Source organism: Talpa occidentalis, unplaced genomic scaffold (assembly GCF_014898055.3).
Source record: "Talpa occidentalis isolate TD23 unplaced genomic scaffold, MPIMG_talOcc4v2.1 talOcc4.17, whole genome shotgun sequence".
NCBI classification, from domain to species: domain Eukaryota; kingdom Metazoa; phylum Chordata; class Mammalia; order Eulipotyphla; family Talpidae; genus Talpa; species Talpa occidentalis.
The window spans coordinates 10858780-10880650 of NW_023601754.1; the positions used below are offsets into that span (position 1 = coordinate 10858780).

A 21871-nucleotide genomic window follows, 5' to 3' on the forward strand; every position below is an offset into this window, starting at 1 on the left:
ATTGCTCCTTGCTGAGAAAAGAAAGGGCAGCAGAAAGAGTAAATGAGAATTGGTGGCCAGACAACCTGCCCCCAAGGGCTCCAGCCATCGCCATAAGGCTGGGGCTTCTTGGGGTCTGCTGGGGTCACCACCTTTCATCTCCTCCCACCCAACCCTGTGTGTAGGCATAGGAGGGTGACAGAGACAATCTCCTCACAATTGAAGCAACAACAACAGCAACAACAATAACAACAACAACAACACTTTTTTGCTTCCAGAATCAACCTTTCAGGTCACCCGGTGAAATAATCCACTTAACAGTGTTACCAGGAAAGAGGGTATATTCATGCTAGAAATGGAAACATAGCCAACAAGAAGAAAAACAAAGATTTTGGTGTACTTAGTGCTGGTTCTGCATTACCCTTTGCCCTAGAAGTGATATGAGAAAAGGAAGGGAGTTGCAGAAAACTGAGAATTCTCACCGTTATGTCCCTGATTTAGATGGAAGCTGGTAAAGTCGCAAGTAGGGAGCTGAGAGAAAAGTCAAGGAAATCTGCTCCCACAGCTGAGGTTCCCACCTATGATCTGAGCCAAGAAAAGCCCCAGATGCCATCATGTGCCAGGACTCCATGCTGAGTCGGGGCATTGAGTTGAAGCCTAAAGATACTGTACCCCACTATGCAAGAGATGTACCCCAACCTGCACATGACCAAAAGCTTAGAAGACAGGCTAAGCCCTGTCCTATACCAAGAACAACAGGATGTTCGTCTTACTCTTTCCGAGTTCCTGTTGTTGTAGGAATGTGAGTGATGTGCAGTCCCTGGGCCTCAAGATGTAGCTGGAAGGGGAGGTGGTCCCAGATATGGTTAGGAAGTTGTGAATTCATCTTTCTTTCAAAGCTGTAAGAACGGGGTAGAGCTGTCCATTTGGAGTATGAGCAAGATGAAAAGCATCAGCATGGTAACTAAGCAAGTATTCTGCAGGCAAATAAAGCGAATAAAAGAGAGCAGCAAGCACAAAACAGATGCAAGACTGCAGAAAAAAAAAAAAAGTCCAAGGAAACAAGGACTAACTCTTTGCCACAGCTTCCAGTGTCAGAGGATATGAACAAGAACATGAATTCTGAGCCTCCCCTGGTGGCGCAGTGGTTGAGCACTGGGCCGCGGGGCTGCCCACAGCCTCTGCAGCGCTGGTTTGTTCCCTGGCTGCCAGCGAGGGTCCCACCAAAAAAAAAAAAAGAACATGAATTTGATAAGAGTCAAACATAGCAAAGCAAGACAAAACCATTTCAGGGATGAGAGTCAACAAACCAAAGGATGCACAGATCAGGGGAAGGGCGAAAGCGACATTATCTCCAGGTTCATGGACCACATTCTACAAACTTCCGAGGGAAGGTAAATATCAAGTCCTTTGAGGTTAAAGGCTATTGGAGATAGATTTAAGCTTGCTCTACCTTCATCCTCGTGAAAGCATAGTGAAAAGAACCTCTAGGGAGAAACCAAAGGGAAAGGACTCCAGAGGAATGAACTTACACATGAGGACACCAAGACTGGGGGCCACGTGGCCTCAACAGTGAGTTGCCATCTGCCGACATGTGGGAGGCTGTGGGCTGAGGCGGTGTTGGGCACTGGATTCAACTTCAGTTAAAGGCGAGGCACATATGAGGACATATTGGTTGGGCAGTTATGTGTATTTAAGAGACTACAGATGAGAAGAGAGGTCTGGGCTGGAGAAATATGATCTGGAGGGCCTAGACTTAGAGTAACATTTAAAGCTTGTGTCGGCTGAGGTAACTCAAAGAGGCAGAGTGTTATCCCTATATTAAGAATCAGGGAGAGGGCCTCCCCGGTGGCGCAGCAGTTGAGCGCTGGGTTGCGAAGCTGCCCGCAGCCTCTGCGGCGCCAGTTCGATCCCTGATTGCTCCCCGGCCACCGGAGGAGGATCCCACATGGCGCGCAGACCTCTCCTGCCACCCGCTGCTCCCCTCAGCAGTGTGCTTAGTCGTTCTGCCTGTTCTCTTCTCCGCTCTGGCTCTGGTGAATTCTCTCACCCTCCCGTGCTTCTGACTGTACCCAGTGCATGAACAAACAAACAAATAAATAAATAAAAAACATGCCTCTAAAAAAAAAAAAAAGAATCAGGGAGAAAAGGAGAAATGAGCAGAGAACGCTGAGAAGGAAATCTCGCGAGGCAGGAGGAAAACCAGATGAGGGCAGTGTCTGGGACGTCACGTGAGGGTGGGTGTTGGGGAGAAGTAGGTGATTAGCTGTATCAAATGCTGCTGAATGATCAAAGTCAGATGAGCCTTGAACATCATCTGCTGCCTTCAGCAATGCAGAAGTCACGGTGACCTTGACAAGACCTGTTTCGGTGGAGTTGTCGAGGTGAAAGCCTGGCTGAAGAGAGTTTAAGAGAAAATTAATTTCCAAGAAGTTTGCTGCAGTTGGGGCGAAGACCAGGGGAATTAGTTGGCTGGGAGGGTAAGGCCAAGGTAATGTTTCTTAAAGAGGGCACTGGATGTGGGATAAAGGAGAAGAGGGATCATTTTTAAATCTAACTGGTAGCTGGCCAGCTGGCTCTAGCCTCAGTCGTGAGCTCTGCGTGGGAATCATTGACATATTTAAGATGAGTCTACTAGAGAAGTCTGAGGACACCAATATTCAATAAACAGGTAGAGGCATGGGAGCCTGGAAAGATGCCTAAGGAAGAACATGACCCTAGTAGCAACATCAGCAGCGCATATCGTCACCCGGTCTTAGCAACAGATTGTTTCACGAGGAAGATCGTGGGGTGTCAGGGTTCAGTGAAGTGCAAAACGTCCTAGGTTTGATGTAGCAACAGAAGAACTTATTTGTGGTTCTTCAGTGAGTTTCAGGAGAAACAACTTTCTTAGGAGTTGAAGAATCACTGGGAGGTGACGATGTGGAAACTGGGCATCAACCTCCTTCCAGAACTTTGCCTGCAAAGGAGGAGGGAGAGAGGAACACAGATTTGAGAGGGTTATTGTCAGGATGGTGGCGGCTGTTGCAATGTTGGTAGAAAGTTTTCTGGGCTGGGGGAGGCTTCTTTGCCTTTGGGATGGAGAGAGAGAGAGGGAGAGAGGGAGAGGAGGAGAGAGAGAAAGAGAGAGAATATAAATTGATGGAATTAGTTTCCTTGAGAAGGTGGAAGATGGAAGACATGGCACACAGAGAACAGAGGAGGGACGAGTGTTTACACTTACCCCATTATGACAGGCAGGATAGGAGAGCGGGCATAGATGCAGATGAGGCTGTGGTGAGTGACAGAATTCTGAATGCGCTCCTTCTGATGGTTTCTGTTCCTTTGTAAGGAGAGGGTGAGGTCATCTCTTGACAAGGAGGGAGAGGAGGGTCGGGTAGGAAATATGTGAAGAGTGGAGGAAGTTTTCCTTGGAAAGCAAAAGAGATTCCCCACTTGGAAGCATAGCAAGGGAGGTAGAGTGAGTGGAAATGGAGTCATTTGCTCTATGGTCTTCTTTGTCCACCAAACACAAGAAACAGATTCTCTTTTCTTTTAAAAATATGAAGTGTTCAAAGATGGGTGATCAAGTGGGATGGGGATAAGTTGAATTTGATTAATTTTTCGAGATCTTTTAAGAGCCACCAATGCAAACAAACTCTTCTTGTCCCTTCTGGTCTCAGCTTTGAAGCCAGTTTCCTTCACGAACGCTTCTCAGCTCCTTGACTGGCAGTTATGAGGGGATGGTGCTCTAACTCCGACAGGGTCTGTGGAGTCACTGGAGATGGGACCTGTGATTTGGGATGAGGCAGAGTATGCTCAATCTCGACCTGTCAGAGTTTATTTACCACATTCTCTAGCAGGAGTTCAATGCCATGGCCCACAGGCCAAATCTGCTGTTTTGTTATCCAGTTTTATTGCAATACAGCCAAGTCCAAGTTTGCTTTCCAACTATAACATCAGTGTTGAGTGGCTGTGACAGAGACCTTCTGGCTCACAGAACTGAGGGTATTTACTATCTGTCCCTCTCACTGAAAGTGTTTGTCCATCCTTCATCTAGAGGAAAGATGGGAAGGATTTGGAGGAAGGATAACCTTGAGAAAATCCCAACTTCTGAGTCTCTTTCTTTTTCTGCAAAATAAGAAAGGACACCATTCATTAAATCATTCTTTCATTTAACAAACATTTATTGATTGCTTACTATGTGCCAGAAGTTGAACTGCAGAGATCGATAAGATCCGGCCTTGTCCTTTCAAAGCCCACAGCAGCGATAGCTGGGTAGATAAATCGTTGGGATATTTCGAGATAAATGCTATATGCGTGTCAACGAGACTGGGGAGAAGTCACAGAAAATCAGAAGTGAAGGGATTCGTCAGCCTGTGGCTGAGAATGAAATCTGCCAGGGACTGTGGGGGCCTGAGTAAAGGTCAAGGAGAATCAAGGGGGGATTCTTGGGCATAGCAAGAGAGAAGGGGCAAGTGAAGGGAGGTGGAGAAAGAGCAGTGAGAGAGGGAGAATCCTGAAAGTGTTAGGAATGTCGGTGGGACACATGGGGACTGTCCACCACCCTGCTGTTGACACACCTCCTGCGTGACCTTTGCCCACCCTGCTGTTCCCAGAAATGGGTCAGACTAGCTACACAGCCCCCTGGGCAGCTGCCATCAGTTCATTGGCATTTCCTCCTGGGATGGAACCTACCGGCAATCTCAGGGTATCTACAAGCAATCTAAAGGTGGACATAGCAATTTGCTAACTACAGAGCACCCCTAAAGTTGTAAAGTATTACAATTAATGATTGGTTATAAAAGAAAATGAAACAAAAGCCCAAGTAATACAATAGTATGTGTCATTCAATCCAGACTACAGAATTTGAAATGTTTTTTGATAATGGAAACAAAAACACAAAGCATGATCTGTTTCTGATAGACCGATTTTACTCTTTTAAGAATGGAATCTTTTAAGAATGGAAGCATACTCATTTCTGAGAGTCATTTATACGTGTGATTTAGCCACACAAATTCGTTTCTCAAGTGTATGGAGTTGGAATGGTTTAGGAAGGAAGCAAATAGTCTTTTATTAGGCCTAAAAGTTTTAGCAAATATTTCAAACACTAAACATTTAAAAAGTGCTGATTTGTTGCCATTGCTTCAGAGCTTAATAAAAAGAAAAAAATTTTTTGCAGATATAGTCAATATCCCTTTCATGCCTCCTGCCCATCTCTCTTCCTTCCGAGAAGTTACGTGAGCTCTTGACGTTAGTATGTCTCTTGCTCATCCATGATTTTGTATTCTTACTCTGTATTTATAAACATTAACCAGAATTGTTGTGTGTGTTTTTAAACATTACGTAAGTGACAGTGGCAATGCAAAATTGTTTCACAACTTGCCTGTGTCATTCCACATGATGTTTTTGAAAGGCATCCAGGTTGATTCATGTGTTCATTTTACAGCCTGTCTTCTTTCTGCTCTTTGAAAACTGCCCAAATTGTTGAAGACAGAAAGCAGATACATGTGATGGCGTCTCTGTGGCAGATAGCAAATAACTTGGTCTCAATTTGTCATCTCTTTTTCCCCTTTTCTTCTCTATTCTCCCTCCCTCTTTCCCTCTCTGCTCTATTAAGCAACAGCAAAAGAGGGAAAAATCTACAAGAAGGGTCTGAATATGGCATCCTATTGTTCAGAAAAGAACAGACATTTTTCAGAGGCAGCTAACATGGATCAGACTGGCTAAATGCGAGAAGCCCATAACTAAGCACTTGACATTCATCTGGGTGATCCTCAGTGGGATCCTTGGAGGTCTTCCTTGCCTAGGGTCCCGTGGCTAGGAGGTGGAGATTTTAACCCAGGCACTCAGAATGGGTGTGTTTAACGGTTCAAAATGAGAAGCCATATTGATCCCATGGAGGGACAGTGTTAGGTGTGTTATTAGCAACACGAGTCCCCAGAGCTAGTGCTTTAACAACCGTTGGTATAGATTTTACTTCTAACTGAAGTATCGTAATGATTAGTAATACTAAATAATAATAAAGTACTTATATTAAAATTCACAGGGTTGAGTGTTGCTTCAGCTTTCTCACCTGCACTTCAGACACCCATAATTTCCAACTGCCCTCTATCCTGCATGTGACTCAGAGGTATAGGTTCACCCTTCTTCAGGTGTGAACACATCTCACCCATCACCGAGACATCCACAGTCCTCCACTATAATCCACTGGCTCACCAATCCCCTGTGCTCCCCATCTGGACCTTCCCCTTCTGGTTGCCTCTTCTACAGTGAGATTCTAGGGTTTATGTTGGTTTTGCTTTCCCTTTCTGTAGATTCTCACAGCACTTAATCTGTGCCATATAACACAGCCCTTAGTTATATGATGTTATTCTTCAGCATCTTGTGCCTGAAATGAATTGATGCATGCTTCAAAAGTGGGCCATTTTTTATATTTTATTCCACATATCAGTGTTTCCCAAACTTTTTTTTATTTTTTAAGGCCCTGAAACAGCTCTTTCTCAAACCCTTAAGAATGAAAAAACAGGGCCTCCCCGGTGGCGCAGCGGTTGAGCGCTGGGTTGTGAAGCTGCCCGCAGCCTCTGCAGCGCCGGTTCGATACCCGGCTGCTCCCCGGCCACCGGAGGGTCCCACATGGTGCGCAGACCTCTCCTGCCGCCCGCTGCTCCCCTCAGCAGTGTACTTCGGTCCTTCTGCCTGCTCTGCTCCCCGCTCTGGCTCTGGTGAATACTCCTACCCTCCCGCGCTTCTGACTGTACCTAGTGCTTGTTTAAATAAATAAATAAATAAATCTTAAAAAAAAATAAAAAGAATAAAAAAACAGGGCCTCCCTAGTAGCCTAGGGCTTAAGTCTCAGCGCTATCACCCATATGGCTGAGTTCGATCCCCAGCCAGGGAGCAACCCACATATGGTGCAGCAGACCTCTCCCATTTCACCCACTGTTCCCCTCAGCAGTGTATTTCAGTAAATCTGCCTGTTCTGTTCCCCGCGCTGTCTCTGTTGAATCCTCTTACCCTTGCACCTCTGGCCTGTATCCCAGTTCTTATATGCAAAAAAAAAAAAAAAAAAAAACCAAACCAAAAAAAACAGTGCATTTTCAGCTAAGGTGCAGGTGTTAGCATGCTTTTCCTCTCCAAATACTTCAGCATGGATGGGGTTAGAGTCAGTATCTGTTTTTGGCTTTTTTTTTTTTTTTGTGATAAAATTTATATTCAGTGAAATGCTTATATTTTAATGTTACTACCTGAAGAGCTTTGACAAGGGTATATGCCTCTTTAACCGAACCTCCTTCAAGATGTAGAACATTTCTGTCACCCAGAAAACTCCCTCTGGGGTTTTGGAACCAGAATCTTATATTACTGCCTCACAGAATCTGAGGATTGAAGTAGTGATTTAGTAAGGTGACTAGTGATAAATGACCAGGTAAGCAGTTTAGTTTGTGTTTGCTTTAAGAGAGAAATAAAATTGGAGCAGAGGCTGGGAGGCCAGTTGTTTTAATTCTTGTTGTTTAATTCTAGTTGCTTTAGTTCTTGTATGCTAATTACATTCTCATTGTCCTGCCAGTTGAGTACAAAGAACACCCACTAAGTGGAAAGAATAACTCACTGTAGCCAGGCTTCCACCCAGACACTAGTATGTTTCCTAAAATGTGTATCTTTAAAAGTTGGTACTAAATGCATTCACCTGATTGAATTTCAAGCCAAATTTGCAGTGGCAGGTTGGTTATTTTCTTTGAATTTTTTTAAAGTTACAGATACTAATTTCATTTGTTCAAAATATTTCATCATTTTCCAAAAAATTTGCAATAATCTACTATCTTTTGCCTTTAGGGCAAAATAAAAAAAATTCACCTTTAAAAGAATTGGTGGTCTACTGTTAGTATTTCTGTCATTAATGTGGACTGTAAAGTTGTTTTAATATTACTGGAGGCAATTTCTAGGAATTCTTGGCAAAACACACTGAACTTGGAGTCGGACCAACAACCTAAGTCTGACTACTTGTTGACTGCATGACCTTCAGCATCATTTGCTCCTCAGTTTCTTTGTCTATAAAATAGTGAGAAGACATGTTTCTAACTCACGGAGTTGTTGAGAGCATTAAATGAAAAAAGTTTAGCTCAGCGCTTAGCATATATTATGTACTCCATAAATGTAGTCAATGTTGTGATTATTTTAGTAAGGACTGGCTTTGTTGTTTGGAACATCACTGGTAATATTTGTAAATCTCAGGGAATATAGTGATTGCGTTTAAGAGATCACGTATTGTTCATCTAGCTTCTCAGTCCCTCAAAAGACAATCCACATCTTTACATTTTTAATAATATTTATTAAGAATCACCTGAAAAGCAACCAACTCCCACCACTGGCTAAAAGGAAAAAGATTTACAATACCAGAAGTTGGTGAGGATGTGAAGCAAATAGAATTCTCAGGGATTGTGGGTGTAAGCACTTGGAAAACTGTTTAGAGGTTTCTTAAAAAGTTGCACATAGGGCCTCCCCGGTGGTGCAGTGGTTGAGCGCTGGCTTGCAAAGCTGCCTGCAACCTCTGCAGAGCAGGTTCGATCCCCAGCCACTGGGTGAGGGTCCCACATGGCGCGCAGACCTCTCCTGCCGTTCGCTGCTCCCCTCAGCAGTGTACTTCGGTCCTTCTGCCTGCTCTGCTCTCCTCTCTCTCTGGTGAATTCTCTCACCCTCCTGTGCTTCTGACTGTACCCAGTGCTTGTATAAATAAATAAATCTTTAAAAAATAAAAAAAGAAGTTGCACATATATCTATGTCAGTGATTCTCAAAATGTCGAGAACTACTGAACTTGAGAAACCTTAATTTACTCCATGACCCAGACATTCCTGGCTTAGGTACTAATTCAAGAGTAAAGGAAACATGCTCATAAAAATGCTCTCTGTTAAATGCATAGTAGGTTTATTGGTAATAGCCCCAAACTGGAAACAACTAAGATGTTCATCAACAGGAGAAGGGATAAGTTGTGATCCCTCCATACAATGGCATGCTACTACTTAGGAACAGAAAGGAACCCACAGATATGTCAAACATGAATATTGATGGAGCTGCGAACATGCTGCCCCCAGATCTGGGGCCTTGTTGTGTTGAGTATGTTAAACTAAAAGCATCTGAGAAATGGTGGGTGAAGGAAGGATACTCTGACCTTCCCTTGAAGCTTATTACAAGTCCCTTTGTAAGCTATGGTCTCCCTATACCTGGAGGAAAGGAGCATCCTTACTTTTAAAGGTGGGAGGGCTCCCAGAGGGATCTGAAAAAACAAGCTTTCTATATATTTTATGGTTTCAGGTCTTACATCCAAGACTTTCACCCAATTTGAGTTGATTTCTGTGTATGGTGTGAGATAGTAATCTAGCTTCATTATTTTGCACGTGGCCGTCCAGTTGTCCCAGCACCATTTAAGAGACTCCCCTTGTTCCAGTATATATTCTTTTCTCCTTTATCATAGATTAGTTGATCATACATGTGTAGTTTTATTTCTGGGCTTTCAATTTGATTCCATTAGACCAATTCTTTTTTTTTTTTTTTTTTAAATATTTATTTATTTATACAAGAACCGGGGTACAGGCCAGACGCGTGGGAGGGTGAGCGGATTCACCAGAGACAGAGTGGGGAACAGAACAGGCAGACCGATGAAATACACTGCTGAGGGGAGCAGTGGGTGAGACAGGAGAGGTCCGCTGGGCCATGTGGGACCCTCGCTGGCAGGCCGGGATGGAACTGGCGCTGCAGAGACTGTGGACAGCCTCACAGCACTGCGCTCAACTGCCTGCGCCACCAGGGGAGGCCCCCATTAGACCAATTCTTATAAAGACAACAACTTCTCCATTAATGCATGTCTTGGAAGATACGTTAAAAAAAAAATCTCTCTCTATATATACACATATGTAATATGTACACTATATAATTTACATATTCAAATTCTACAGTTTTATTCATTCTGTTTTCACCCAATACTGTTAATATAAAACTTATGAATGGCTGCACAATATCCCATTATATGGATGTACAGTAAAAAATTAATTCCCTTAAAGTAGGCATTTAGAGAACTTCCAGTTTTTGTTATTGTTGTTAAGGTGCTGCTGAAATGAACATTTTGTTCAAAGTGAATGCCAGTTGTCTGTTTCCTAAGGATAAATCGTAAGGAGTGGGACTTGCTGGGCTAATGCACAAGCCCATTTAAAAGTTTGCATTCCATATGGTTTATATCAATTTTTACTCCAACATAGTATACATACCTGGTTTTCCCTATTCTCACCAATAGTGGCCATTATCGATCTTTTAAAATCTGTGCTAAATCAGATGAAAAGAAAACTTGTTTTCATTTCCAATTCTTTTAAAATTCTTCGTGTATCCTTACTGACTCTGACTTTTTTCTGCCAGTTCAAATTTTCACCCATTTTTCTTGTAAGGTACTATTTTTCTTATTGTTTTATAGATACATAACAGTATTATTTCTCAGCTTTTCCGGATCTGGCTTTTAACTTCATCGTTTTGGTCTTTCCAACGCCACTTTTTAAAAAATATTTTATTTTATATAACTCTTACATCATTTTTCATTTATGCACAATGTATGCATTTTCATTTTGGTTATATTCCACGTACAATTCCCCCCCCCCTTATTTTGGCCCTAATCCCTCCTCTCCCCCCCCAGTGTGTACATATACACAATGGAATATTACTCAGCAATCAAAAAAGATAAACTCATGGCAATTTGCAGCAACGTGGATGGAGCCAGAAGGGATCATGCTCAGAAAAATAAGCCAGAAAGAAAAAGAAAAATACCGGATGGTCTCACTCATAGCAGGAATTTAGAAAACCTAAATAATACTAATTATAATAAAAAAAGACTAATTATAATAAAAAAATCAAAATCAACAAGTAACTATAATCCAACACCACTTTTAACTCTGCCAGCATCTGCCCCACAACGCCAGGTGATGGGCGACCTGGACTATTTTGCGGCTCAGTGGGCGGAGCCAGCGCGGCCCGTGGCGGACACCTTGGCCCCGCCCCACCCCGTCCCTCCACCGCAGGGGGTGGGGCCAAGGCGCGCCCCTCCTGCGCGCGCAGCTTCCGTTGCCATAGAGGCGCTTCCCACTTCTCGTATCACGTGGAGAAGCCAAACTCAGCGGCGGAGACCTCGGGGCTGCTGGAGGGGCCGGCGTGCGTAACGACGCACGTAACGCCAGCCCCGCCTTAGCGCGCCTGCGCAATGTGCCTGTCAGGCCCCGCGGGCCGCCGTCGGCCAGAGTTTGGCCGAGGGGCGGCCGGGAGGCGGGTCCCCGCTTCTGGTGGCGCGAGGGCGCTTCCGGGATCCTCCTCGGCCTCCGGGCGCGCCGCCTTACTTCCCTGCGGCGGGCGGGCGTCGCGGCTCAACGGAGAGACCGTCCCGGGAAGCAGCCCCGGGGGCGGAAGTGGAGCATGGCCCCCTCGAGGGCGGAGGCGCGCAGCCGCGCTGGACTCGGGGGGCCGAGGTGGGCGTGAGCGCAGGTAATCCCCGCCCGGGCGCCGGCCCGCGCAGGCGTCCCAGTGGGCGAGGCCGGTGCTGGGGCTGGCGCTCCTCGGGTCAGGGGGCGAGCCGTCCCGTGGAACTTGGGGCTCACTTGCACCAGGTTAGGCGAGGACTCGGGGTGCCCCCGGCCCCCAGTGGTGCACAGCAGCCGCTGTTTTCACCGTGCGGGGAAGAGTTGGCAGAAACTCTGCTCAAGCTCCCCTGTAAGCGTTCTTTTGAAGAGGTAACAACTGTTGATGAGCTCTTGTGGGTTCTGTGTCAGGCCCTTAAATTTCGCCGCTGTTCCCTGTGTGGATGTGGGCAGAGGACTAGCATATCCTCTTTTTCGAGTCTGCAAATTAATAACGGTAGTACCAACCTCCTGGCTGAAGTGGGAGGCCACAAAGCTCTGTCTGCGAGGTGCTTAATGACAGGGGCACAGGAACACTAACTGGAAACTTTCCCCTTACCCCCCACCCAGTAAGCCACATGCTTTTAAAAAAAATTTCAGCCATGCATGGAAGGGCCTGGAGTGAAGTGGAAATGCATTGTGATGACTCATTCAGAACCTGATCAGAAGAGTGCTTTTTGTGCTAAGTATGCTATCCATTCATTTATTTGATCTGTACTTACCGTGTGTATATTAACCACTGTTCTGACCTCCTGGAGTGCTCCAGGAGTAAATAAAACAACGATCCCGGCCCCGTGGAGTTACGTTTTAGTTTGGGGAAGACCAGTAATAAGCAGTGAACGTAAGTAAATTATATGTTGGAAGGAAAAGAGGGTTACGGAACAAAGAGAAAAATACAGCAGGATAATGGGCATTGGAAATGCAAGATGCAACTTGAGTTGTGAGGTGAGGTTTCACAGGCAATTACACTTGAGTTAATGCCTGAAGGAGGTGAGGGAAGTCGCTGTACAGATGGCTGAGGGGAGACAATGACCACTGCAAACCTTGAAGCTTGCACTCTGCCTGGTGTCTTCAGCGAACAAGAAAGCTTGTATGATGGGAGAAGAATGAGTGAAAAAGATAGCAGGTTAGAGATAGGGTGGGGCTGGGAGCATTATCTTCAGGGGCCCTGGGGACTACTGTAGGGACTTTGACATTTACTGGGAGTAAAGTGGGGAGCTATGACTCAGTTTTGAGTGGCACAGCAACGCTGGGACAACGTTACTCTGGTCAGGATGTTTCAGAGTAGAATGGAGGAGGCAAGGATACAAGCAGAGAGGTCTGTGAAAAGGCCGTGGCAGTGATCCAGGAGAGAGTTGAAGGGGTCTGCAGTCAGGAGGCTAGTGGGTGGAGGTGGGAGCTAGTGCCTGGATTCTAGGAACTTGATAGTAGGAAACATAATCTTTGGATAAGTGTACATGCAGTTGTGGATTGCCAACCTGAACGAGATTTAGTATATAATTCTGGTCTAAAGTACAGTCAGGAAGGACAGGAGAGTGTTGGAATTACTTTAGTTGTTCTTATATGAAGTTAATTATTTATTAGCTTAGGTGCCATTGGAGAGGTTACCTACAACCATTATTTAGATGTGAAGTTGAGGACTAAAGTCACTTTTTCCCCCAAATAGTTGAAATCGAATAATGTTTGTAGTTTCCGGTAAGCACACTGTGAATTAAAACATAATGACTTGTAGTAAACTTTTTTTTTTTTTGCTTTTATTTTTTTTATTAATTTTTATTTATTTATTTATTTATACAAGCACTGGGTACAGTCAGAAGTGCGGGAGGGTGAGAGGATTCACCAGAGCCAGAGTGGGGAGCAGAGCAGACAGAAGGACCGAAGTACACTGCTGAGGGGAGCAGCGGGCGGCAGGAGAGGTCTGCGCGCCATGTGGGACCCTCCTCCGATGGCTGGGAGCAGCCGGGGATCAAACCGGCGCTGCAGAGGCCGCGGGCAGCTTCGCAACCCAGCGCTCAACCACTGCGCCAGCGGGGAGGCCCTTTTTTTTGCTTTTAATTTAGGGTTTTAGTGAATCTGGTTATTTAGGATTTTAGTGAATGTGAAAATGCCTCCTTTGACCTTTGAGAAATTTGTCTAAATACAATTTCTAGCAGTAAAAACAGTTAATCTGAGGTGAAAAAAAGATACTGGTGGGTAGTTGTGACTATTAACCTCAGGTTACATGTAACTTGTAAACGTACTGTGGCATATAGAAATGAGGAAGAAGGTTATTTGTTACTTTCAGATAAGTTAGTTGAGTAAATAGACTTGTAAATACTTTAAACATAAAGTATGAAAGGATGAAAAAGTATCCTAAAAAAACACTACAAAGTAAATGATATAGTATATCTTCTGGATATTATTGTACTTATTGTGGTGTTAGCTCATCTGTATTTCCCCTTTTAATCATCATACTTTGGCTTTTTGTGGGATGGTGATCTAGTTGCCAATTTTTCTACTTTAAACAAATTTAGGTTGTTTTTGAAAATTGGGGTAGAATGCATTGAATATGCTAAATAGATAGCAGAAGTCATGAACTGAAGCATTCATTGATTAATATTGTGCTAGCAAGTACTGTGTAATAGTCATTGCTGTATCTGCTGGAATTTAGTTTTCCAACTACACCATGAAGCCATGCTGCTTTCTTTCGTATCCCTTTCGTCTGTGGGCATGTGTTTTTGTTTTCTTAGGCACTGTTAGCACACAGAATGTAGAATGAGTGTTATTTGTATATTCACTTGTACTATTTGTTCAGTTTAAAATTCTTTCAAAACAGGTTAAGTTTTAGTGGCAAGCAGAAATAATATTTTACAGCACAGAGCTGTGGCATTGACCAGATGAGACAGGAACCTGTAGTTTAGAAACTTGCCAGTGTAAACTATAGTCAGTTTCAGTGTTGAGCAGAAGAGGCTAACTTGTCAAGTTGAGCGCAGTGAACAAGCATTGTGGCGGTGATTGTTAGTTTGTGGTGACAGGATCAGTAAAGTGCCAGAGAGTAAAATCTTGAGAGAGTATTTAATCACCATCCCAGTAAGTGAGGCAGTGGATGGTGGGCCAGAGACCTGGTAGCAGGACCAGTGCAAGGTTAAAATCGAGGATTCGCTCCTGGAAGAAGGTGAAATTTGGAGGTAGCAAAAAATAAGCTAAAAGTTATTTATACAGCTTGTTCAGAGGTCAATGTTCAGAGAGGAATTGCTAAGAGTGTTGGGGTCCTGTGGGTGGTGTCTGAGCCAGGATTAAAAGAGAGCTTTGGGGAGTAGTTAGGTGCTTGATGATGGTAATAAGAGCTTCCATTCACTGGTGGTATTTTTTTTTTTTTTTTGGCATATGCGGTTTGTATGCTAGTATATTTTATCATTAAGAAAATGATAGCTCTTTTTTTAAAGAATGAGAAACCGAGACTGAGAGATGTGATTTGCTCAAGACCACTTACTAAGTGGCAGAGCTGAAATTTGAGCCCAGATCTATTGGCTATCAAAGCCTTTTGCTCTTTCTTTATTCTTTTACTATTTATTTTTAATTCCTTTCTTTACTCCCTCATGTAACAGTGTATGTTAACCGTTATGCAGTGTGTCATGAGTCTGGCCCTGTTTGCTGTGTATGACATTTCACTCTCTAATAAATCTGATTCATTTAATCATGTGTTTTCTTTTTCTAGATTTTAATTTAATTTGAAAATGAGTAAGTGCAGAAAGCCTCCAATGGGTTCAGGTCCTGAGACATTCAGCCCAGATGTTCTTGCTGACATTGTCGAACTGTTTGCCAAAAACTTTTCTTACGGCAAGCCACTTAATGAGTGGCAGTTACCAGATATGAGTGAGATTTTCACCTGTGACCACATGGAATTTAATGCATTTCTTGATTTGAAGAACTCACTAAATGAAGTAAAAAATCTACTGAGTGATAAGAAACTGGATGAATGGCATGAACACACTGCTTTCACTAATAAAGCGGGAAAAATAATTTCTCATGTGAGAAAATCTGTGAATGCCGAGCTTTGCACTCAAGCATGGTGTAAGTTTCACGAGATCCTGTGCAGCTTCCCGCTTATTCCACAGGATGCTTTTCAGGATGGAAAACTGAACACCCTACACCTTTGTGAAGCTCCTGGAGCTTTTATAGCTAGTCTCAATCACTACTTAAAATCCCACCGATTCCCCTGTGAGTGGAGTTGGGTAGCTAATACCCTGAATCCATACCACGAAGCAAATGATAATCTTACGATGATTATGGATGACCGACTTATTGCAAATACCTTGCATTGGTGGTACTTTGGTCCTGATAACACTGGTGATATCATGACCTCGAAATATCTCACTGGACTTCAGAATTTTACAAGCACCATGGATACCATTCACTTGATCACTGCCGATGGGAGTTTTGATTGCCAGGGAAATCCCGGTGAACAAGAAGCTTTAGTCTCTTCTTTGCATTACTGTGAAGCTGTCACTGCTCTGATGACTCTTGGGAATGGTGGCTCTTTTGTTCTGAAGATGTTTACTTTGTTTGAACATTGTTCCATAAACCTGATGTACCTGCTGAACTGTTCCTTTGAGCAAGTCCATGTTTTCAAACCTGCCACCAGCAAGGCAGGAAACTCGGAAGTCTATGTGGTATGTCTTCACTATAAGGGACGAGAAGCCATCTACCCTCTGTTATCGAAGATGGTGCTGAATTTTGGGACTGACATGACCAGGAAAGCTCTCTTTCCCCATCATGTCATTCCCAAGTCTTTTCTTAAGAAGCATGAAGAATGTTGTGTGTTCTTTCATAAATATCAGCTACAGACTATTTCTGAGAACATTCGTCTGTTTGAGTGCATGGGAAAAGAGGAACAAGCAAAGCTGAATAATTTAAGGGACTGTGCTGTTCAGCATTTCATGCAAAAGTTTCAATTGAAGCCTCTTTCTAGAAATAATTGGCTAGTAAAAAAATCTAATATTGGTTGTAGTACAAATACAAAATGGTTTGGGCAGAGGAACAGATATTTTAGGACCTATAATGAAAGGAAGGTACTGGAAACTCTTTCATGGAAAGATAAGGTGGCGAAAGGATACTTTAATAGTTGGGCTGAAGAGCATGCTGCCTATCACCCTGGGCAAGGGGCTTTTTTGGAGGGAACAGCTTCTAACCTTGAGTGTCACTTATGGCAGGTTTTAGAGGGAAAGAAACTGCCAAAAGTAAAGTGCTCTCCTTTCTGTGATGGTGAAATTTTAAAGGCTCTTAATGAAGCCATTGAAAAATCACTAGGAGGAGCTTGGAATTTGGATCCCAGTTTTAGGCCCAAGCAGCAGTATTATTGTTCTTGTCACGTTTTTTCTGAGGAAATGATATTTTCTGAGTTGTTTAGCCTGGCCAGGGACCTTCAGGACGAGCAGCTTGTAGAACCCAGCAGCCAGGTAAAGTGTCTGCTTGTTGGTTTTTCAGCTCTTCATGATACCAAGATACATTTGCCGTTGGAAATTGTCCGGGAATCAGCTGAACTCACGACTTTTAGTTGTTCGTTGCTTCACGATGGAGACCCAGCTTACCAGCGGTTGTTTTTGAACTGCCTTCTGCATTCATTGCAGCAGCTTCATACCGGAGATGCTATGGTTTTGCCTGTGCTGTCTTGTTTTACAAGGTTTATGGCTGGTTTGGTTTTTGTCCTCCACAGCTGTTTCAGATTCATCACATTTTCTTGTCCCACGTCCTCTGAGCCCCTGAGAACATGTGCAGTTCTGCTCTGTGTCGGTTATCAGGGCCTCCCAAATCCAGTGTTCCAGTATCTGCAGAATGTGAGCGACTTGTTGAGTGCTCTGCTCCACTCTGATGCACCCCAGCAGGTTTTACAGTTTGTCCCAATGGAGGTGCTTCTCAACGGGGCACTACTTGATTTTTTGTGGGATTTGAATGCCGCCATTGCAAAAAGGCATTTGCATTTGATTATTCAAGGAGAGCGAGAAAAAATCACCAGCAATCTTGAGTTATGAACTTGAACTTACCCTTTCTGGGATTCAACTTTATGGCTTCTTATAGTTTCCAGTGAAATGTTACTGCATTCCTTTGCTCTGTTTATTTAAAAACTTACATTTTGGGGAAAGATCAACTTTTGCATCATTTCAAGTCTCATTATTTCTGGAAAACCATTATCTAATTCTGATCTCTAGGTTACTTACACCCACAGTTTCCCTGTGGTGGGATCTATGTAGCGATAATATTCAACCTGTCCTATGCCCTTGGGGTGGACATACTTCTGGTTGCGTATGCAGCTCGGGTGGTCTGAGTTTTCTGCTTACAGTTTGCACCTGTGTGCCTTAATTCAGAATAGATTTTTTTCTCAATGAATTTCCTCTTAATGGCAAATTCTGTTAATGAATTGATAGAGGTGTTTGATGGAAGGAGGTGATTCACTCTTCAACTATACAGCCCTTAACGTTGACCATATCACTTACGGATTCAGGGAACTCATCTTGCCAGATTTCTTGACATAGGCCATTCATATTCTCTTTAAACCACTCACCCAGTTGACTTTTGAGGTTCAGATTCAGCCAATGTGCTGTGGTATGAATATTTACCACCCGTAGTCATCCAACTGGAAAGGATGTCAGGACAGCTTCAAACCAAAGATCATGTTTAAAACAACGAAAATTGTGTCTAATTATTTCTGTATCGTGAAAAACTTCATTTAGCAATGATGAGGTGATATTTAACTTCCAGGAAATAATCTGTGGAATAAAAGATTTTTAAATTGCAAAATAATGTTTATGATCTCTTATGAATGTGCTGAATTTAGTGAATAACTGAAGGAAAATTTTAACATTTTCAGATTTTTTTCAGCTTTTAACATTTTTTTCTTAAATCACTTTATGATGTAAGCATTTATAACAATATTAAATATATGTATGTATAAATGTCTTGTTATATACATTAACCATTTAGTATAATTACGTAAATAGGGATGACTTGGAGTTTCCTAGCACTACACGAAGCTTCTTATTAAACTTTGGGCACAGTTTGTATTAGCGCTTCACCTTAATCTCCTCTCATATTTGGTCTTCAGCTCTGGTCACTGCTTCTATAGGACATTCTTCTCCATTGTCCCTCATGCTTTTTAAAACTGGGTGTAACACCAATTCTACTTTTATTTCTTATTTTGTGTATTTTTTGAGAAAATACAGTGGGTTCCCATCTGGGGTGTTTTTCTTTCTTCCTTTTCTTTTGAAAAATTTTTGGCTTGTTTCATTTTCAGTATTTCTATTAAGCTTTGAAAGCAAACCATCCTACTTCACACAACCTAGAAAAACAAACCCCAGGCGGCAGAGGAGGGTAAGGAAATGCCCTCAGCAAAGAGACGTGTTAGTGGGCTGCCTTGGGTTGGCATAGTAGCTCAGGGAATCAGTGGTCACCTCAGAGTAGCCTGCAGGGGAGAGGGTGGCCCCATCCCTACTCCTGGTGGTCCCGGGCAGGCCAGTGGGGTCAACCCCTGCTTACCTACCTCAGCTCAGGGCCCCCCCAGGGGGTGGGCATTGGCAGTGCTGTGAATCTGGATACACCCGGGACTTCCTTCGTTCTGAACAGTAAAATAACACAACCTTGCATTTGCATAACTCCATTTGAGTCTCACAGCTGAATAAAACAAGAGGATGGCATTTCACTATTTTACAATTGGAAAAAGTCCCAGTGATTTCCAGATGTCTTTTTCACCTCCCACAATTCCACCACTCCTTTCCAGAGCTCTCCCTATTTAAGTTATAGGTTCTTTGAAGCAAGAAACAAATGTTTGGGTTTTTTTTTTTTTTGGCTTCTTAAAACATTTTATATTTTTTATAATTAAGTTTTAATTGAGGGAATATTGGGGTACTCCCATCAAGTATAACTGCCACAGTGCACCCACCACCAACTATCTTTACTAATTTCTTATGAAGATAGTACTTCACCCAAAGAATATGAGATGACTCTTTTACCAGTTATGTTTGATTTCTTTTGAATTGCATATATTTGACAGTGTAAATGAGCTTTTCTGGAAAACTGTTAAGCAAATATTCATTACACTGAAATGCTGCAAAGTGAAGAATATGTTCTCATGTGTGCATTTTAGACATTTTTGTTATATGAAAAATAGATGTATTCTCTGATGTATTTGGTTGATAAATATTAATCTGAAATTTTTTCATGTTCTTTGCCATTTTGAATTCCATTATAGATTCATGAATAAAGTCATTAGCAGAAAGATTTTGTGTTCATCTTTTAAAAAGAGAATCTTTTAAAAGAAGTTAAAAATACTGCTTGGAAACAGATTTTTTAAAAGGAAGGTTTGAATGGGAGTTAATGTTCCTTCATTTCCTCTGATTTGTATTCATTAAAATTTAGTCCTTAATATTGTAATATTTATGGAAGCTCTACTTTGGGAAAGAAAGTGAATACTTAAGGGAGAGAGGGGTGAGTGTAGATTTAGTTCTTACCAGAAAAGTATGGTGACCAGGCTGTAGATTTCTGAAAGAAGTGTGTTTTTTCTATTGGTGACTATGGAAGCAGTTCTGTGTAATGCTGGACGTCTGATAGAAAATTAGTTAGCAAGAGATAATTAAAAATCACTCATGGAAAGCCATTTTGCACTTAATAGTCTTCACACCTTGCTAGGTTTGATCCAGTATAATACAGTTTATTTTTACTTATTTTAACTATTTGACTAGAATAAAGTTGAAAGCCTAGGTCCAGATTCTGGCATTTAAAGCTTTCAGTTAAGTATTGAATACTTAACTATTTTATTACTGATCTCTACTGGAATATATATCCCATACTGGACTATGCTAGTATATTTTGATTTTTAACCTGGATTTTGGAATCAGTTGCACTTCATCTGATTTTTGGATTAAGATTTGTTGTAGAAGTATGATATGACTTGAAGATTCTTATTGAACTGGTTGTAGATGATAGGTACCAATGAATTACAGAATTTTCTCTTTGAGAATACGAGGGGGAAACGCTGTTGGAAAAAATGAATGAGAAAAAATAGAAGATAGTTGAGAGATGGTTTGTATAGTTTATCAAGATGTTGTCCTTTAAAAAAAATTGTTATGGGTAGACCTTGAAGTTTTTAATTGTGATGCTTTTTGAAAAGAAATTTTAGTAGCCAGACAATGTAAACTTCACATATGTGTTTCCTAGGAGATTTTAGGTGTCAAAGAGGTCTGACATATTTAATTTCTTCAATATTAATTTTTTCACTAAGAAAAATATAGTGAAGGCTTTTGCATATTTTCCTAATGTTACTTAAATAAGTGAGTTAAAAATATCTTCTGAAATTTAAAATCTTACGTATGTGTACTGTACACCCATCTTTAAAAGGTTTTTGGTTTTTTTTGGGCTTGAAGACATTTGTATTTTTTTCCGACTCCAAAGATCTTGAAGTGATGAAAGAAGCAAGTTCAAAATGTTAAATGAGAGGAAAAACCTGTTTATTGGTGCTTTTGTTATTTTACTTATCTTTGATGATTATACTAGGCCTTTAGAAGTATTTAAACCTTATCTTGCATTTCCAGATGAGATCATTAATTGAGTAGTTTTAAATTAGTTTCAGTGCATAGTGTGGGTATATGAAATCAGTTACCCTCTCACATTTTTTAAAAAATTTATTTATTTATACAAACACTGGGTACAGTCAGAAGCGCAGGAGGGTGAGAGAATTCACCAGAGCCAGAGCGGGGAACAGAACAGGCAGACTGACAAAATACACTGCTGAGGGGAGCAGCGGGCGCGGCAGGAGAGGTCTGCGCGCCATGCGGGACCCTCGCCGGTGGCCGGGGATCGAACAGGCACTGCAGAGGCTGCGGGCAGCTTCGCAGCCCAGCGCTCAACTGCTGTGCCACCAGGGGAGGCCCATCTGACATTTTTTTTTTTGAAATAAAAATGATCATAAACCCAAACAAAAATATTTTCCAAGTTTAAGTATTCTTCATTGAAAGAGGACAACATTGATTATTTCTTGTATTTTCACTTTATAATATGGAAAAAATAGGACATTTTTAGTTTTGTTTCAGTTTTTAAAATTGTTTTAAACAGTTAATGTTTATCACTTTTTATGCATACAGTATGTGCTTATAAAGCTTTTAAACAAAGCATAAAAGGTTTTCTATTTTTGTTTTAAAAATAATGGTCTCTTTAGTACACTGGTGTAATGCTTTGTGGTTTGGTTGTATAATTTGAATGATACACATACTATATTCTCTACTAATGTGATGAAAAATTATACATCGATGACATGGATATGGCTGATAATTTGTTTATTCTGTAGTTAGTATTGAAGAAAGAGACTCAGTTATTTGATAACAGGCCTCACCCATCTTTTTTTTCCTTCTTTAATTTACTGGATTAAAACTCACTTCAGACTGATTTTAGGAAAAAACATATTTCAGCTTATCTGATAAATGGATGGCCTCATAGCTAAGGAGCAAGTAAACTAAAA

At 42.0% G+C, this 21871-nt stretch overlaps 2 protein-coding genes across 9 annotated transcripts in view; both read left to right on the forward strand.

The window, feature by feature from the left end:
- Positions 1–21871, forward strand: part of HYDIN (HYDIN axonemal central pair apparatus protein) — a 415526-nt gene that overhangs the window by 75069 nt on the left and 318586 nt on the right. The window contains exon 1 of one of the 4 annotated variants that reach the window (XM_054696974.1): positions 11439–11473. The exons of the other annotated variants lie outside the window; for them this stretch is intronic. The gene's annotated coding sequence lies outside the window, so the exon portion shown is untranslated. Of the gene's footprint in view, positions 1–11438; positions 11474–21871 lie in introns of those variants that run through there. 4 annotated transcript variants of the gene reach the window in all.
- Positions 11432–21190, forward strand: CMTR2 (cap methyltransferase 2). Of its 5 annotated transcripts, XM_054696981.1 has the most exons (3): positions 11439–11473; positions 11956–12071; positions 15083–21190. In XM_054696981.1, the coding sequence occupies exon 3, from the start codon at positions 15102–15104 to the stop codon at positions 17394–17396; it is 2295 nt and encodes a 764-aa protein (XP_054552956.1). In that variant the 5' UTR covers positions 11439–11473; positions 11956–12071; positions 15083–15101; the 3' UTR covers positions 17397–21190. The 5 variants fall into 5 exon arrangements, with proteins under 5 accessions (XP_054552959.1, XP_037371984.1, XP_054552956.1 ...); XM_054696984.1 differs by lacking the exon at positions 11956–12071 and having other exon boundaries at positions 11432–11457; XM_037516087.2 differs by lacking the exon at positions 11956–12071 and having other exon boundaries at positions 11436–11473.

What these genes read in the sequence shown, in the direction of transcription:
- CMTR2 (XM_054696984.1), top strand. Translation starts at nt 15,102, where the DNA reads ATGAGTAAGTGCAGAAAGCCTCCAATGGGTTCAGGTCCTGAGACATTC.